We start from the raw sequence: 19512 nt of genomic DNA, 5'->3' as shown, positions 1-19512 counted from the left end.
ATCCTGTTCTCTTGATGCGTTTCTTTTAATACGTAGAAATACGCGCACGGAATTTAGAGGCACCACTTGTCCAACACTATATACAGGCACGCCATTCTGACACAGACCTATTGTTTTTTGTTCTTTGGCAGTTCAAGTCAAAACCGTTCCAAGATGCCAAGAAAATACTTCTACAACAAGAATCTCGTTTAATTTATGCTTTCCAAACTCTTATTCCTAAAGGTCTCAATAATGAGTTTGATCTGTCATGCTTTGTGTAATTTGACACACATTCTGTGTTCACTATATATCGGGCCATGTCCCTTTAAGAAGCAGGATCAGCAGCTACATAAGAACTTCCTTCCTGTTTGCCTCTCATCGCAAATTCTTTGTAATGCGCTATTGAATTTACATTAAGACGCATTTTGGTAAGCGCACTTTCTGTTTATGGGGTCTATATGTTCCTTATCATTGTATGTATTCTATGTGTTACAATGCAATATTTTGTGTTCTTCACAGCTGACGGTCATTGACAACCGGCTTTTCACCAAATGGATTCAAAAGCCTAAGTTGCTTATCATTGGAGCTGAAGAAAGCCTTTTGAAATGCGCATCAGCGACTAGCCACGCGTTCTCCTTTTCCCTTCCCTTGGACTTTGATTCACCGTTTATTACAGTTGTTGGTTTCCATGGACTTTCTACCTTCATCATTTGAGACATTTGGACAACTTGTCCCGCCCCACCTTATTAGCTTTTTGCGCTGTGGGTCCTTGTTTGAGTCATACATGTTTGAATTTTGTTGATTTTTGCATGATGTAATGCTTTATTTTGTTGACGTTTGCATGATGTAATGCTTTATTTTGAATATATGTTCATGGTGAATTTCCAGTTTGGTTTCAATTTGAGCCCTTCGTGTCGCCAACCACCTAGAGGCTGGCAACCCTACTGGTACCTATGTGGACAACATAATGCAGTGCAACTTCTGCAGGCAGCTGCTGGAGGAGATTGCTCAGCAGATTGGACTTTGCTGGACCAATAAGATTCATAAGCGTTATGAAGTATGGCTTTGGGTAAGTGGCTGGAGAATTGAATGTATGGTATAAGGGTGGGGTCTTTTGATTTTTTTTTTTAATAATGGATTTGTTATCAAGATTTTTTATTTATATATTTATTCTTGTTATGGATACTGCCAGGTATTCTTTTGCAAACTGCCTTGAACCATTCAGGGAAACAAAGATTTATGGGGGGGGGGGAAGTAAAAATAACAAAGTTCCCCATCCGGCATACTTTTGGCAATTAAACTTCACAGTCCTCTTCAGGGGTTACTAATACCTATGTACTACCTGATGAAATATGAACCACCAGAAGAAAGAAATAGTACTGACTCCAATTTTGACTGTCAAAGACTTACAATTTTGCGAATCTCAAGGAGATTAGTGTCTGAAGTTATTATTGAGTTACAGAACAATCTGAAAAATACTTTAAGTGATAGATTGCAATCCGACTACACTTAATTGTCGACTTGACAGCTCTGCAGTTATGACACAGCATGTGGCAAGGTTGAATGTTGTGCATCTAAGCTGCAACATCTGTTAATGCTTAGCGTGGAGGGAGGCTATCCTGTGGCATGTAGGTTTTTGAACCTCAGTTGTCCTTCCTCAGAAAGCTGCCCGCTCAGTATCGGCTAAAGATAGCCACAATGTGCTCACTGTCCACTGGCTTGTAGTCGCCAACCCCTGAAACACAAGGATGTGAGATTGAAAAAGGAGTAGCATTCCACACATTGAATGCCTTTCTTAGATACATTTGTGCCAAATACAGGTTTTACATCATATGTATGCCAATGCTCAGCTGACATATCCTCTGCACTGTATCACACGCTGGAACTGTGCCAGTGTGATACTGAAGAACAAATAAGAACTGAGCTATCATTGCAATGAATAAAGTCATGAAGAAAGTACCCCCTGAAAATATATGTATTAATTCTTGAAAGCCAGGTGTTCAGAAATTATATACAAGGTCACCAGAGTTGTGATACAGGTTTCAATATGGATTTTTTAAAATGGGAAATTCTCCTTCATTCTGCCTGTTATCTCCTTTGTATCTCTCTGTTATATTGTTCCCCCAACCCCCTTCAATATCATACCTGACCTTGATAGCTGGCTTAAGTCCTTTCTCTCTGATGACATTCCAGCTCTGCTTGAGTCCCGACATCACTGACCCAGCTGCCTCCCACCATCATGCCACAGTTTCCTCCCGCATTTTTAGGCTGCCTTTGCCATTCAGTACAATGGCAACTCCCTTGATACCCTAATCTTGGGCCACACTATTCTCCACTTACTAGGCAAAATCTGTTCATTACCAGTTCTTCTGGCACCTTGACACACTGGAGGCGAGAGACTGGATGGGGCAGGTATTCTCCTGTTCTTTTGTTCTTAGCTGTTACCTTTTTGTAAAATACCTCACTAACAAGCCAAGGAGAAGTGAAGATTCTGAGATGGTTGCTACCATTAATTTCACAAATATCCCTATAAGACAAGCTGAGAGAGGTCTAAGATCACCCAGTTAGCTTCATCATGGCTGGGTCTGGCTTTGAACTCTTATCTCTCTGGGCATATTAGTCTGATACTCTACCACTACCCTATACTGGCTCTATTGAGTTTATTGCATTTCCTTCAGCTCAGAAATATTGTTCTTTCCAAGATCCTTTACCTCGATTAAGGGGTGTTTCACCACTTAAAAACTGCCAGTATGTCTTCTCATTGGTGCTGGCTTGGATCTTATGAATAGAAACAACCATTGGCCCCCATGAGGTCTGCTCTGTTTGAAAGCTGCAAGGAAAAAAACAACAGGTAAGCTTTATAGAAATGGTAGTGATTCAAATGCTGCAAATAGTAATGGAAAGAGACGGGATCAAGAAGAAGCAGAAGGAGAAATACAGGGAGACAGATCAAGAAAAAATAACAAAAATTAAAGAAGGAGAAAGGGAAAAAAGAAAGGGACAGAAGTAGTGAAACAATTCCTCAAATGCATTCAGAAGTTATACCCAAGGTTCCCAAAGTCATGATACAGGTTTAAATATGAGTTTTTAAAAGCAAAACATTAAATAGGTAATAAAAATTGGAGTCTATTGGTGTGTCCACCTTGAGTAGAAAGGCTACACAGACACTGAATGAATGAATGAATGAATGAATAATGCTCTGAAAGATGATATCCTCACAATTTTGCATCGTGAGTTTCATTACCATGCTGAAATGCTAGAGTTGTCGTTTGTCTCCATGAAACCTTCACTTACCTGAATTCATTTGGTTTAGCACATTTAGCTGCATTCAGGACAGCAAGCAGCACTGAGCCCTCAGGTACATTCACGGTGATAGAATAGCTGAAATTGGGTCCTACTATGTCGTTGGTTATGGTGTATTGTACTGTGATGGTGGAACCTAAACAAAAGAAGAAGGTAGGTAAAGTGTCATACCCCTAACTCCTGCAGTTAGTCTTAAACTTGCACACCTTTTGAGAAGTCTAAGGCTTGAGCCCTGACTTGATGGCTAAATGAACAATGGCTTTTAATCTTCTGAAATGAAGGATGAATTTTTGTGTAGAACCTGAATTCTTTTAACATGTCAGAAATTGTTTTTATTTATTGAAAATATTTTTATGCCACCTTTCCAGCCGATCAGGGTCCCCAAGGCAATAAACATTAAAACACATGAATAATTTAAAAGAACATGTAAAATTATAAATTATAATTATATATATATAATTTATAAAATTATAAAATCATTCAAATCAATCAATAAATTCAAGAAACCTGGTAGGTAAAAGGTCAAGGTAGTCCCCTGTGCAAGCACCAGGTCTTTAGTGACCCATGGGGTGACATCACATCCCAATGTTTACAAGGCAGACTATGTTTACGGGGTGGTTTGCCAGTGCCTTTCCCAGTCATCTATACTTTACCCCCAGCAAGCTCATGTTACCGACCTCAGAAAGATGGTAGGCTGAGTCAACCATGAGCCAGCTACCTGAAACCGACTTCCATTGGGATCAAGCTCAGGTCTTGAGCAGAGCTTTGACTGCAGTACTGCAGCTTACCACTCTGTGCCATGGGGCTCCTCCAAGAAATCTGACACATCCCTAATTAAACTGAAATTGCCTCAATTTAGGGTTGTCACCTGAAAGCTCTAAAATAAGGAGCACGTTATGTCTAAGATGTTAAGAAAATGATACATTGCATATGTTAGAACATTAAAACTACTTTATTAGACTGTCCTTAAAAGGTATTAAAGAAGCTTTTGCAGTTGGGCAACTCTTTTTCCATGAGTGTGTGTGTGTTAAGTGCTGTCAAGTCGCTTCCGACTCATGGTGACCCTATGAGTATTTCTCTTAAAGCTAAAAAGTGAACATTTCTTTGAAATGAGGAAAAAGTGGCAAACATACTCCAACTAGCCATCAATTAGGTAGAATGATCCTGTAAGTAGAAGTCAGTTGGCATCTGGTGACCTAGTAGTGTATCCAGAAAAATCTTCATGGTTGACTAATCCCACTGGGAGGTCCATGGAAATAATTCCCAAAGCACTCCTGTTATTTGGAAGTACAGGCATACCTCGTTTTATTGCACTTGACTTTATTACATTTAGCAGATATTGCATTTTTGAAAAAGTCTATAGGTGTCATTTCCCCAAAAGCATGTGCTCACTTCGTGTCTCTGTATCTCATTTTGGTAATTCTCACAATATTTCAAACTTTTTCATCATTATTACAGTATTTTTTTTTAGACATAATGCTATTTCACACTTAATAGACTACAGAATAGTGTAAACTACAGAATAGTGTAAATATAACTTTTATATCCACTGGGAAACCAAAAATTTCATGTGACTTGCTATTTCAATATTAGCTTTATTGCGGTGGTCTGGAACCGAACCCACAATATCTCTAAGGTATGCTGGTATTTCTAATTTCTCCCAGGCCAAGTTCCTTTAATAGGTGCCTGGGTGAGGTCTTACCACTTCCGGAGGAACAAGTTTGGTCCCTCACATCCAGATATGTTTTGCCCACTAGAGAAGGCAGGATCTGAGCAGCAGCAGCAGGGTTATTAAAGGTTCCCAGTGAGATCTCATTTAGTACTTTCTCCTTAGTCTTCACGCAGCTCCATGCTCCAGGGCTGTAAAACTCAGAAGTTACACTGAGGGCCTGGAAAAGGGAAGTAAAAGATGCTTGCAACAGAGAAAATGATGACGGGACAGAAAGAAATGAGGAATGGTGTCCTTTCCTGGCTTATGATCATAGCAAAATGGGCCAGCAGCTTCCCATTCTGACACTGCCTGTTTGCATGGGTAGTGGACCCAGGTAGACTGCTTTACTAACCCCCCTCCCACTAGGGATGCCAGCCTCGTGGTGGGACCTGAGGATCCCCCGGAATTACAGCTCATCTCCAGACTTCAGAGATCAGTTCCCTTGGAGAATATGGCTGCTTTGGAGGTTGGGTTCTATGGCATTGTACCCTACTGAGGTCCCTGCCCTCCCCAACCTCCTTCCCAAATCTCTGGGAGTTTCCCATACTGGATCTGGCAGCCCCATCCTCTGCCAGTGGCCGGGGGTGGGGGGCTGGCTACCCTACTCCCACTATCAAAATCGTTTTTAAAAAAATTCAGAGTGTGGTGTTACTATTATCTTTGTGGTGTTTATAGAAGATTTATGGGGGAAAACATGATGGTTCTAAATCTTCCTGAGCAAATATATAAGGAGGAGGAGAGCTCCTGAGAGGGAACTGGCAGGAAGGTGGATCTACAGAACTACCAGGCAAGGGCCTCTGAGAGCTGGTTAGGGGGAGGATGAAGGCAAGGAGGATTCTCTGTCAAGAGGCACATATAGCCTAGAAAAAGAGACACTCAATACAAGGTAATTTGAATCATTTGTCTGCAAACCTCACTCAAAAACTGTAAGGCAAATCTGGTAGGTGAAGTATTGGTTGGGGTAGAGAAGCAGGGAAACCTAGCTATCTCTTTCAAAGGATGTATTGACTATTAGAGCTTCATCTTAGACTGTTGGCCTGTGGGGTTCCGCAGGGTTCAGTCTTATACCCCATGCTATTTAATAACTAAATTCACTGGGAGAGGTCATCAGGAGGTTTGAGCTGTGGTTGGTATCACTGATATGCAGATGATGCCCAGATCTACCTTTCTTTACCACCAAATTCCGAGGGTGCTATTAATGTTCTGAACTGGTGCTTTGAGTCAGTAATGGGCTGGGGGAGCATGAACAAACTGAATACTGACAAGACAGATGTTCTCTGGGTTGGTAGAAAGGCACACCAGGGACGTTAGATCTCTGCAGTCTTGGATGAGACCTTGAAAAGCCAGGTTCACAGCTTGGGAGTGCTACTTGACACAGCAGTCACTCTAGAAAACCAGGTGGCTCTAGTGGTTCAGAGTGCTTTCACCCAGCTTCAGCTGTTGTGCCAGCTGTGCCCCTTCCTGGCTCAGTCTGATCTAGCTACAGCACTGGTTCCCAACCAGGGGTCCATGGACCCCCAGGGGTCCGCGAGAACTAAATTAAGGTCCGCGAAACAAAGTTATAAACCCATAATAAATTAATATTTTCAATTAAAAGTTCTCTATTATAAAAATATATTCAAATATTATTCTAATGTTTAACTAACAGTTATGATTAAAGTTTATTTTCAAATTCTCAGAATTTTTATTTTGAACCTTGGGGTCCCTGCACCGAACAAAAAAGTCCTAGTGGTCCCTGGTCAAAAAAAGGTTGGGAACCACTGAGCTACAGTGATCCATGCTCATCAGGGCCAACTACTGGGAGCATGTGACCCCCAATATTACAGCAATTACACTGGCTACCGATCTGCTCCCAAAGCCCAGTTCAAGATGTTGTTTTGACCTTTAATGCCTTGCATGGCTTGGGAGTGGGGTATCTGAAGGACCATTTTAATGCCTTGCATGGCTTGGGACTGGGGTATCTGAAGGACCATTTTCTCCTACATATTCCTGCCTAGGAATTAAGATCACAGGGAAAGGCTGACTGTCCTGACTGTCCTACCAACCAAAGAAGCTCATTTTTGGGGTACATGAGAGAGGGCCTTTTCAGTGGCAGCCCCACAATTATGGAACAACCTCCCCAGGGTGGTGTGCCTGGCCCCCTCACTTTTGATCTTTAAGGAGGCAGTTGAAGACAGTTTTATTTAGGTCTGCATTGGATTAATTTAGTGGCAGTCTTAAATTGTGGTTTTAAAATCTGGTTTTTATTATTGTAATTTTATTTATCCTGTAAGCCACCTTGAATTCCATAAGGTGGAAATAAATTATTTAAATAAATTATAAATAAATTCCTTATGCTTCATAAGAGTTCTTTTCAGCTCTATCTTGTACACAGTCTCTAACTATCTGTCATTTCTCAGCTGTCAATCTTCTCCTTCCCCAGGATTCCAAAAGGGGTCTCCCTACCTGATGGCATCACCATTCATGATGTTGCAGGGCGCTCCCCACCTTCCTTTCTTTTTTGTTTTGTTTCTAATGTCAGCCAATCATATCCCAGTGATTTTTACACCATTAAACTTCTGTTTTACAATTTCAGTTAACAGAGCTCAGTATTCACTCTAAATATACAAATTAAAAACATGCATTTAATAATCAGAAACATAAAACTTGGGCAACAAAGGCATTTTGTCACCCGCACATACCTGCATTGCTAGGCCAGTGCTGTAGATATTTCCAATGATGCCATTGCTCTGCTGTTCACCCAGGATTTGCTTTGTGATTTTAGCCAGTGCTTCCTGAATAACTTCAACAAGCTCACTCTGCTGTATCTTGCTCATTTCACTCACACATGTCAGTGCCAAGCTTGCTACTGCCCCAGTATCTGCAAATCACATCTTGCTATAATCATACATCTGGTACAAGGTTGTAGAATTATCATTATTAGGACAATGGGGACTGCAAAAGCAATATGCCGTTACAATGTTCCCTTGTGACAAGAGACAACCCAGTGAAGTGAAGGTTAACATGAGCCAAGTGGTGTAATGCAGTGGTTCTTAACCTTTTCTGGGTCACAGACCTCTTTGAGAATCTGTTGAAAACTATCCACCCCTTCCCCAGAAAAATGTACATAAACAGATACACACAAAGTTTTGCATACAATTTATTTTAATTAATGGCCACTTCCTGAAAAATAGTGAAATAAATCCAAATGGTGCAAGTAAAACAAAAAGTAAACCTTGATACTGCTCAAAAGTAAATTTCAACGAGAAGGCTGCTGTTGTTTGGCCTGAAGAAGTTGAAATTGAGGAGTGGTCTTTGACATGGCGATGAGCATGCCATCTGCCCTCAAATCAATTTTGACTTTTCATTTTGATGCCAACAAGTGCTGAAAACCCTGACTCACAAAGCTATGTAGCAGCCAGTGAAATAAGTGTTCCTGTGGTTTGCTTTGCCAGGCAAGGGTAGACTTGTGACCAGAACTTACTGCAACCTGATGTAAACGAAGACAAGTGTCCATAATCTTAATGTCAGGGTATGTTTTCTTTAATTCCTATCAACAAGGAACAATTCTAGACATCATAACATGATGATGATAATTGTATGTTACCTGACCATGCCATACTACACTTGATTGGAGTGAAACAATGCCTTAATAACTACCATCGTTTATTTGGAGGAAGGCTAAAATTAAAAAATCTAATTTAAATCAACAAATATAAGCAAGGTGCTGTTTTCTTACCTACAGAAAAATGACCCCCAAACTCCAAGTCATTGGCCAGTGCTGCCTTGGCAAGGATGATGCTTGCTTCCTCAACATCCAGGCTTTTCTCCACACACAGTGCCAGGGTGTCCAGGGCCAGCTGGTAGTAGGTTGTCTTGAGAGTCCCATAGTCATCTGCAATGCAGCAGGGTGTTATCCATTACTCTGTCTTCCTAACCACAGATTGCTTCTACCCTCAGCCCAGTACTTATTGGAAAGTGGTTTCCAAGCATAAAAGAAAAAAGACAGTAACATGGGCCGTTTCCGCCCCATTCACTTATAGCAAATTATCCTCATGGTTGATCTGCGAGGTTTGGCTGCATATTCAAAATTTCTGTCTGCATGTCGCCTCTTTCGCTGTTGTATTTGTTTTGCTGGAGCATTTTTTTACCCTGTCCGCACTTTCCTAAAAAGAACTATGTGTTCTTCCCCCCCCCCCCAGGGGGAGCGTGGCATCACCATTCATGATGTTGCAGGGCGCTCCCCACCTTCCTTTCTTTTTTGTTTTGTTTCTGCACATGCACGCTAAAGATGGTGCGATGATGTGCTTTGATTGGCCGCCATCTCTCTGAGTTCCTTTTAAAAAATTGTTTCCTTTACTATTTTTGTGTGATTCTTGTGTCACATCGCCATTTAAAGAAATGCCACATTTCCACAGCATGTAGAAAGGTCAATATACTCAAAATGTATGCCACGACGCTAACCGCAATCTCCATGGAGGTACATTCCCTCCCCCCCCACACACAGAGTAGCCATCCTCTTGGCTATTAAATTTGCACTCTTGATAGATGGCAGTCCACAGAGTTCACTTTTAAGCATTCCTCTCCCTTCAGTCTTCGAGGATAAAAGCTGGCCATTGAATTGTTTTGTGTGGGAACAACATCACAGAAGAAATCATGCCCTCCTTTGCAATCTGATGGGGGGGGGATTCCAGCAGTGAAAAATACATTAAAATACATTAAACTAAAATAAATTAAATCAGGGAAATGGTTGGTGGACAGGGAGTGGAAGGGAGGGGAATGGGCAACAAAGTAGGTGTGGACAGTGTAGGGGCGGGGAAATGAATGGCATCCCAAACTTGTCCGCACCTCGGGGGTAGTTATTTTGGAAACGGAGTAAAGGGTATCATTGTCGCATAAGTGTATTTGAAAAAACGGAGATTAAATGGTTGGGAAATGTCTCTAATACCAAACGGAGGGGAAATGGTGCAGACACAAAAAGATAAAAAGTTTCATTAAGTGTTACAAATAATTAGTGCAGAAATGGCCGTAGTGCACGCTGATAACCTATAAAGCCATTTTTAGAGAGCAGTTCTTGAGACAAAGATCATGCCAAGGTATTCCAGCAGCTATTTGTCATAAGGTCATACAAAGCTTATTTATTTTTGTTTTTTAAAGTTGTCATTACTTGTGTCAATTTCCACCAACTGCCCCCTCAAGACTTGGGAGAGCACCTTTAAAAGGTGCAAGTACTCAGTCCCAGTGAGTATAATCACAAAAAAAGTTCTGGATACATGAACCGAGAAATGGAGTTTGTCACCTCTAGACACCACGTCCCCTTGCGGTGGTGGCTCCAGGACAGCACATCCACTCGGGTCCAGCCCCCAGTCCCCGGTTCTGTCCCTCTAGGAGTTACAATGAGGCCTCAGATAGGGAGTTATGGGACCGAGAGTCCTCTCTGCACTCCCTCACGGCTTTAGGACGTCAGCTCCTTGGCTTAACGCCTTGCTGCTCTTTTCCTCCCAACACCTGTCCCACCCACCAATTCTGTGCTCCCATTGTCCATCACCATCTTCTGAGTAATCCCCATCTCTTTCCCCACCCTGCTCCGTGTAGGTCCCTCTCACACCCTTCTGCCCCACCTACCTAATTGGGGCAGAGTCGCGGGCACGCTCCTCTGTAGGGACATCCCCACAGCCTCCGCCCTCTCCCTTCCCCATCTTTGACAGGCCTGTTGGGCCTTGTTCGCCATATCCCCCTTCTTGTTGCCCTGTTGGGCGGTTGGATGGCGTTCCGCTGGTTCTCCCGGATCCCACTCCACCTCCGTGGGACATGCTTCTCGTCGCGCCGTCCTGCGTTCTGTTACGGAGTGCCCAGGCTGTAGACGCCGGGGAGCTCCATCTCCCCCCGCTCCAGTCCAGCATCCCCAGGTAAGTTGACTGCCTCCCAGGGTTTCTCCTGGCTCGAGTCGGAGGCGCTAGCCTCCAGCGTAGGACAGAGTTGCTAGATTAGATTTTTCACTTTATATGTAGCCCTTCCTTGGTCTAGAACACTGGTTCCCCCAGGGGTCCACGAGAACTAAATTAAGGTCCGCGAAACAAAGTTATAAACCCATAATAAATTAATATTTTCAATTAAAAGTTCTCTATTATAAAAATATATATTCAAATATTATTCTAATATGTTTTAACTAACAGTTATGATTAAAGTTTATTTTCAAATTCTCTGAATTTTTATTTTGAACCTTGGGGTCCCTGCACCGAACAAAAAAGTCCTAGTGGTCCCTGGTCAAAAAAAGGTTGGGAACCACTGGTCTAGAACAAAAGTAGCCAATGTTTACAGCCTAGATACCAAGCAATCTCAGTGGTAAATCCTATGCTTTGCATATAGAAAGTCTCCGGTTCAGTCCTAGGAAAGGTCTCTTTAAAAAGTAATGCTTATTTTATCTTACAGAAATAGTTAATCTCTTCTTTGGTTTTTTCCTCTAGGACATTGACCAAGTTCACAGTATTTTCTGGCGTAGTGACATCGTCAGGATTCTCACAGGATGACTGGAGGGCTAGAACATAAAGGGCCACTTTGCCAGAAGTCATCTCTGCAGGAAGAGATGGAAAACAGATTTTAAAAATGGTTGAGAAACAGACAGAAATCAGAAGAAGCAAATAAACATATTTTTGACCACTAGAGATAATTAGGGTTGCCAGTTCCAGGTTGGGAAATACCTGGAGATTTTGGGGGCGGAGCCTGAGGAGGGCAGGGTTTGGGGAGGGGAGGGACTTCAATGCCATTGAGTCCAATTGCCAAAGTGGCCATTTTCTCCAGGGGAAAATGGAGATCTCCATTGGCTGGAGATCAGTTGTAATAGCGGGAGATCTCCAACCACCACCTGGAGGTTGGCAACCCTAGTGATAGTTAGACCAATTGGATTACTAGGGAAGTAACTGACTGTAGCTGGGATAGAATCTCTACATGATTCCTGACATCCCTTTGAAATAAAAAAGCTTGCCTTTTGTCTGTACTGTGGTGACACATTTGTGTGGGATGCTGAACCTACTCTCCCTTAACTTCCACACCAAGTTAACAGGGGTATATGTATGAATGCAATAATGTTTGCAGAAATGTTTATTTATCATTTCCCTTTGCTTTCTTCCCAACAGGCAGTGATTTATTAGAAAGATATCCCATGTTTTCTAGGAACCAGGAAACAAGATTCCAGCCATGATTTCTTTCATGGCTGGTTGAATTAGTTGATCTCTGCTATGCAAGTATCTATCATGGCTTATTGGCACAGAAGTGTTTCACTAACTTGTCTAGAATGGGCATATTATGGATTGATTTATGCAGATAGAGCATCTTTTTTTGAAGTGTGTGCTCCTAGTTTCACAAAAAGCTGCCTAATTAATTACTCGGGTTGCCAGCTCTGGGTTGGGAAATTCCTGGAGATTTGAGGGGAAGGAGCCTGGGGAAGGTAGTGTTTGGGAAGGGGAGAGACCTCAGTGGGGCATAACGCTGTAGAGTCCACCCTCCAGAGCAGCCATTTTCTCCAGGTGAATTGATTTCTGTGGTCTGGAAATCAATTGAAATTTCCAGGAGATCTACAGGCTTTACTGGAGGTTGGCAACCCTATGAAATGTTGCCTTCACAGTTTTTGGGAGTTCATATTATTTGAAACACAACTGCACCTCATTAGGGCCATATACTCTTCTTGTGGAAGAAAATAGGATTGCCACTATTTTTTAAAACATGGGATATTAACAGTTGTGTGCCAGGCAGCAATTCAACAGATGAAGATGAAATGGCATTATGTTTGCTGATTTTCTGCCTGTGATCCATATGTGAGAGATACTGGATTCCCAGCAGGAAAAGGAAAGAACTGGAAAAAAAAAAAGCCTGGAATTTTCTGAATTATTAAACAGAACAATGAACAGGAGGCCAACTTCTACCCCGTCCCTTATGGCCAAGCTCATTTACTTGTGGCTATACATTTTGTTAAGAGAGTGCCTCCTTGTACAGCAGAATTGTGTTGTTGCTTAGGAATTCACACACAACTGGCTGATTCAGGAAAAAAAGTTCTTTATTATAAGGATCTACATACTGGACAGGAAAAAGTAGAGACAGCATTCCAAACTACCTGCCTATGCTAAGATGGATAGAGATAGAGGAGAGTGCATCTTGCGCCTATGGGAGTTAGAAGAGGGATGGTTGGTCATCTGGAAAGAAGGACGTTTCTCTGAGAATAGCAGCCTAAGCTCAAAGGGCAGCAGCAGAGTAGATCAAAGACAAAAGGTGTAGGGAGTCCTGTCTTTCTAGCTGTCTTGCCCCCTCTAAAGTGTGTGTGTGCTTGTACTAAGAGACATTGCGTTATCCACTCCTTCCAATGCATTTACAGTGTGATGTAACAAGAGACAAAAAGAGCAGCAGTAACTTCTAAATCAGTCCTTCTTAAAAATATATATATTAAAGGAACTAAGAAGTCTAATAATGCAATCTAAAGATCACTATCCTGGGAGTAAGTTCCACTGAATACACCTGAGTAGGATTCTGAGTAGGCCTGCTTAGGATGACATTGTCAGTCTTTTATTCCTATTGAGTTCAGTATTCATTGCAGATCTCCTACCTTCTGTGTTTTTCTCAACAACTGTTTCCGTTATCTTCTCAATCAGCTGTGTTTTCATGCAGTGATCGAGTGCCTCAGCCAGATTCAAAGCAACCAGGACGCTGGGATCTGGTGAGCTTTGCAGGACGACTGAGTTCACTAGCTGTGTCTGGAGTCTTGTAACCAACCACTGCTGACCATCAGGAACAGCTGGAACCAGGGAGACCCAGATGTTAATCTAGAAATAGCACCGGCCACTAGAGCTCTTACCTAGCCTGGCAATGGACCTGCCGTGTAAGGCAGACGGTGCTTTTGGTACATGACAACCCAATCATATTTAATAGTGCTTTTGCTCATGTGGCTTAGCTCCTGCTTCAGTTAGAGACGTGAAGTTGGAGGTCTGTGACTGGAACTAGATACGTATATGCAATTTGGCTCTGAAGCAGCAACCATGGTGGAGGGGATCCGGGCTGTATCACTGGGAAGGGGGGGTTAACTGCTCTCCCTCCACACTATTTCCTAATCATAAATACCCCCCAAGCTGCTTTAACCTCCTGCAGGTACCCAGTATTGTTGCCATTGCCCCTGTGTCTGCATAGACTGAGTTATGCACAGAGAGTGGGCAGCCAACTTTTTCTTATGCATCTACCTGTCTGAACAAGTCTCTCCTCCATGGAGCAGGGCACCAAGTGCACCTCTAAAGAAGCTATTATAGGTGTTGCAGATGTGGACTACAGCCTTCTTCACAAGTTAGCAGCTTTCCTACACAAAAGTTCTTTCACATCAGAAAGTCCACAAAACATCTGATAGCCATACATATGTGCATTTTGTTCCATGGAGTTCCACTTGGGTGTGTCCCCACTGTAAATGTATCCCATGTATGCACTGAGAGTCAAGAATCTACCACTGCCGGTCAACAACATCTGGCACGTTTGCTTGCTCTGCCTGGATCGGCTGAAAGAATTTGTTGCATTCTTCTAGCTTAGCTGGTTAGCCTGTGACAAGGCACTGAACAAGATGTGGGAATATGTTTGAAACCTACCCACATTTAATGGGGATGGGGGAGATGGAGGTTGCTACAGCTAGAGGGAAGATTTCAATACTCACAGCAAGTCCCAGGAGAGAGTGAAGCAGCATTGACCACTGTGAAGAGCACACACAGGTGGGTAACAGCAGCAAGGAGCATTCTGAATTGGAATGAGTGTAACTTTCACTGGGCTAATCTTTCTGTAGTGAAGGGCAAAACTTTCTGTCCCCCTTTTATGAAGCCTTCCAGTACAGCTCTAGTGCCTCCTTGACCTTCCCAATCCTTTGTTTCACAAATGCCACCTCACCTCTGGCACTATTGACTTTAAGGTGCTTATCTGTGAGCTCCAGGCAGCTGGCCTTCAAGGTTCTGTTTCTCAGAAGTTTGTTCTGCTTTCTCTCTGTTTGTGTGATAACTGTAATCTACCATGGGAACCAGGCTCCGCTTGGTAACCAACGGTGCCTTTGGTTTTCTGTATATGTTCCAACCCGTCTGTATTCCCCCCAGTAGAGTCCTCGTACCTTCCCCTGTAAGTTCCTGCTACTCACCTTATGCTTCCCAAATAAACCAGCCTCTTAGAATACCCTGTCTGGACGTTTGGTGATTGGGATTCAACAGGTGAACTCAGACCTTACATTAGGACTCTACTCGCCTTCCTTTATTCTCAAAGCCCTTCACCATTTTGTTTTTTTTTCTTTGTTTTGGTTTTTGGGGGAAATGAGGCTGAAGCCTCTTCCCTGAGTTCTGCATGGTGGCGGCAGCTGAGTTCACCCTTTCCCCTGGAGGGAGGGATGACGGGTCATCCCAGGAGGGGAGACCTGGGACAGTTTCAGCCAGAGAAGTGCTTCGCCAACTCCTCCGAGAGGAGGTAAGAATACAGACCCTTCGCGCCCGAGAGGAGGCTGCGGGAAAGGACTTCCAGCAACCCATCCTGGAGGGAGATTCCTTGGGTTGGGCCGTGGGTGTGGAGATGGATCTAAGGCGACACCAAAGCCTAGACAGGAGTTCCCGAACTCCGCAGTGGAAGGAGTCCTGCCGGCAGCGCAGAGAGGTTGAGGGGCAGTAGGGACAGACTATTGGTTCGGTACCGCCGTGTGAGTGAGAATGCAGCCATGGGTTACGAACCTCTCCTGGAGGGCCCCGATTCCCGTACTCTTATCCCTCATGGGGGAGCGAGTGGAGACGGCAGGTCCTACTCAACCCCGTTTTCGCCAAGAGATGGAACGATCGTTTGCTGAAGCGGTCGATGCCCGGGCCGCCAAGCTGGAAGCGCTGGCGGCTGCACAGGCATTCAGAGTACAACCCAAGGGTCCGGCGACGCCTGACACGGATGAGGGGGACTGGACGTTCCACTCGCTACCCTCATTTTATGACCTTCCAAGCAGGGAGGACACAGACGAAGTCCAATGTCTGTGGGCTCAAAACCAGGCGTTGCAGGAGTAGAGTAAAAAGTAAAAAGTAAAGTTAGAGTAAAAAGTTGCACATCTGCCTCCTTCCTTTTACATAGGAACTGTGGAAGTATTTGCCAGTTACACAATGCCACACATCCGGTCTCAAATCCCGTAATGTTCTCACGATGGCAGACGATAGCTGATACTTCCGGGTAAGACGTGGCAAAGGAATTTGTTTACTCAGAAAACCCTCCTCCCGGAAATAGGGGGGAAATCTGCTCGTCCCTCCTCCTTGCACTTCAGGATTTCTGATTGGTGGCTATACCGTCATTCAAATAGTCCCAATTGTTGTGTCTATCCACCAATCAGTTTGATTAAGATCCTGTCGACTTATTGAATGTTTTTAAATGTCAAAGAGTCAACTAAATCTCAGATGGGAGGATTTGGATTCTATAGATATTTTTTCCACTCCTTCAAAGCTTCCAATTCCAGGTAAAACAAAAGAGTTCTTGTTACTTACTCAGATTTTAGAAGACCAGGTATTCTTGCTTAAATATCGTTGCTTAGATGGTAATAGATAGGGGAGAGCTGAGCCTAAATTCCAAAGAAAACGTTCACGGCAATGGTTCCTCCTCAAAGTCAGACGGGACCTCATCCAGGATTCCAAGAGTCACACGATGGCTCTCTCGGCAAAACTGGGGGTCAAACCGTACTTCGTGGGCAGCAGAAGTCCTGTTTCCCAATCCACTATTTAGGATCGGGTAGGGGTGCAGGATTACACCCCAGATTTGAACGAATCTTGGTTATCTTGAGAGCCCTCAAGAGACGTGGCACTCAGTTCAGCACCCTAGCGGAAGTCCGAAGTGTCCAAGATTCTTGACTCCCATATCCATGGGGGGGCGGCTGGAGTACCTAGTCCGTTGGAAGCATTTCAGCCCCGTCCATGACGAATGGGTTAAGCATCGTCATATCTCCGCCCCTCGCCTACTACGTCAGTTCCATGCCTCGTATCCGGATAAACATCGAACGAGAAGGGGAGGGAGGCCTTAGGGGGGGGGCGAATGTGAGCTCCAGGCAGCTGGCCTTCAAGGTTCTGTTTCTCAGGTTTGTTATGACTGCTTTCTCTCCGTTTGTGTGATAACTGTAATCTACCATGGGAACCAGGCTCGGCTTGGTAACCAACTGTGCCTTTGGTTTTCTGTATATGTTCCAACCTGTCTGTATTCCCCCCAGTAGAGTCCTCGTACCTTCCCCTGTAAGTTCCTGCTGCTCACCTTATGCTTCCCAAATAAACCAGCCTCTTAGAATACCCTGTCTGGACGTTTGGTGATTGGGATTCAACAGGTGAACTCAGACCTTACATTATCGCAGTTTCCACAACACAGACTCTCAAAGCATTTTGCTAAGACAACTCTTGCTAGTTCCATCAACATCACCAAAGGTAAAAAGCAAGTAGTTAGTAACTGCACAAAGAGACTGGATCCTGGTTACTGTATTGAGCCACAAAGTCACCCATACAAAATTACAATTTCGTGGCATGGCCCCAACCCCCAGTAATGTTTGGCTCCATTGTACCCACCACACGCATAGAGCCAGCAAAGCAATGGAAGCACTGAGGATTTTTTTTTGTTTTTCTGTTTTTTACTGTTTGCTACTAAAATATGTTTGAGCAGGATCAACAGCCAAGATCCCCAACGCACTTGCCGGCCCAGACCTTAAGTGGGATCGGGCTGAGCCCGCTACCAGGCACCCCTAAACCCCACACCAACTCCCTGCAGTGGGTACGCACCACTTGCGCGACCCCTGGACCCAATCATGAAATTACAACAGAGGCAGTAACTGGATGTAAAAATGGCCACAACTTTATTGTGTACAGCAAATAGGCATTGGCATGGCATTGGGGCATGGTTCTGTATATCAGCCAGCCCGTTTCAGGCCAATGTAGCTGACTGCTGGGAAAAGCATGAAATGGCAGTATCTGGAATCCACAAGGACAGAAGCTAGCTATGTGGTTCCCTGCCACTTGGAAAGGGGCCACTCTGCTTGCCCCCGAGCTAGGCAGCCCACATGCGAGCAGCCACTTGCCACAGCACAGAAGCCCCGGGGAGGGCTCCTCGGCCTGCGCACCGTCCTGGCAGGCCCTGCCAGACCCCAGCTGCCCCAAACGGCAGCCCAGCCCAGCCCGCTCCCTACCCGGGCCACCAAAACAGGGCTCAGCAGGCGAGTCTGAGCCTGTGCTTCTTTCTATCATAAACATATATATGTTCTTAATAAAGAATCATGAAAGTAAATCTAAAAACATATAAAGAGTACTCAAACTGTGTGACTGTTAACTAGCATTACATCTGATTATCTTGACGGGCTTATTCAACCATGGTCAGAAATGCAGAAGCAAGGACAACAGATCAGTTTATCCTGTTTGCTCTCAGAGTTGGTCCTCAGCTCCAAAAGTCTCTCAGTCCAAAATCGCCCGTGCATTGTAAAATACAGGGTTAAGGGAAATTTCCTGCATGGATAATCAAGCAGGTTCAGTGGAGAGGCGGCATAGAAATTCTCTAAATAAATAATCAACCATTATTCATAAACATGAGACATGGACTGGGGCTGAAAAGCACTGCATGTTGGGTTCAGAAAAGGAGCAGGGTACTTTTCACATTTCTTCATGTCCTAGTAAAATAGGATGGGGTTTTGCTTTTTTTTTCTTTCAAATGGAGAAACACCTAGGTAATTCGTTATGTTCTCTTCTTTATAACTGCGATAATTAGATCTCTTTCCATAAACACAAAGCGGACTTGAGTCTCAGCAACAGACTAGGGCAGGCCATTCCTGAGATGGATGCGTGGTGGACGGGAGCAGCGCAGCCACGGCGCCCCCACAGGGACTTCCCGGCCACCGCTGAGAAAATAAAACTATTTTAGAATGACCCCCCTCAAAGCATCTTTGAATGCTGTCTTGACAGGCACATTTAAAGTCCCACTCATGAGAACAGGTGCCATGTGCGCATTTAAAGTCCCATCCATATCAGAACAATTTCCCCTGCACTTTCATTGCCTCAGTCCCCAAGGCCACCCTTCCCTCTGGCAGGCTTTGGGGAGGCTACTTTTTCAGGTCTACTGCTCTTTTAAATTTTTCCTTCCTTCTGCTCTCATATTATGTGCTACTTCTTCTTTCTCTCACATGTCATCTCTCCCATTTGGCAGAGGGAAGCTTAAGTACTTCATAGCTTGCCAAAGCCACTTCTCCTTTTAAATGTTACTTTTTAATTATTGGAATAGTATTGGAATCATATTTCAAGATACCAAAATTATTTAACAGATGAGCAATTTAAAAATATGAGCAATTATTGTTGTTGTTTTTCAAAGCGAAAAATGGTACTTCTCCCCCTACCCCATGATTTAGAAATGGGAAATAATTAATTCAGTTGAGAACAAGGAGAAATTGTAGGAAGAACTGGACCCTTCACTGAAGATAATTTTACGTCTGAGAAGACGAGTGTGTATTCTGTGCTATGAGCTGCCAAGTCACTTCTGACTTATGGCGACACTAT

General features: G+C 43.7%; 2 protein-coding genes across 2 annotated transcripts in view; both read right to left on the bottom strand.

Moving 5' to 3' along the window:
• CDK2AP2 (cyclin dependent kinase 2 associated protein 2) overlaps window positions 1–19512 on the bottom strand; it is a 207992-nt gene that overhangs the window by 65939 nt on the left and 122541 nt on the right. The gene's annotated exons all lie outside the window — the stretch shown is intronic.
• Window positions 1653–14733, bottom strand: CBLIF (cobalamin binding intrinsic factor). Its single transcript, XM_056851795.1, has 9 exons — window positions 14655–14733; window positions 13569–13757; window positions 11403–11546; window positions 8712–8867; window positions 7675–7853; window positions 4985–5171; window positions 3274–3418; window positions 2691–2809; window positions 1653–1714 (listed from the first exon to the last, which is right to left on the bottom strand). The coding sequence occupies exons 1-9, from the start codon at window positions 14731–14733 to the stop codon at window positions 1653–1655; spliced, it is 1260 nt and encodes a 419-aa protein (XP_056707773.1).

Source organism: Euleptes europaea, chromosome 6 (genome assembly GCF_029931775.1).
Source record: "Euleptes europaea isolate rEulEur1 chromosome 6, rEulEur1.hap1, whole genome shotgun sequence".
NCBI classification, from domain to species: Eukaryota; Metazoa; Chordata; class Lepidosauria; order Squamata; family Sphaerodactylidae; genus Euleptes; species Euleptes europaea.
This window is presented reverse-complemented; position numbering and strand designations above follow the sequence as displayed.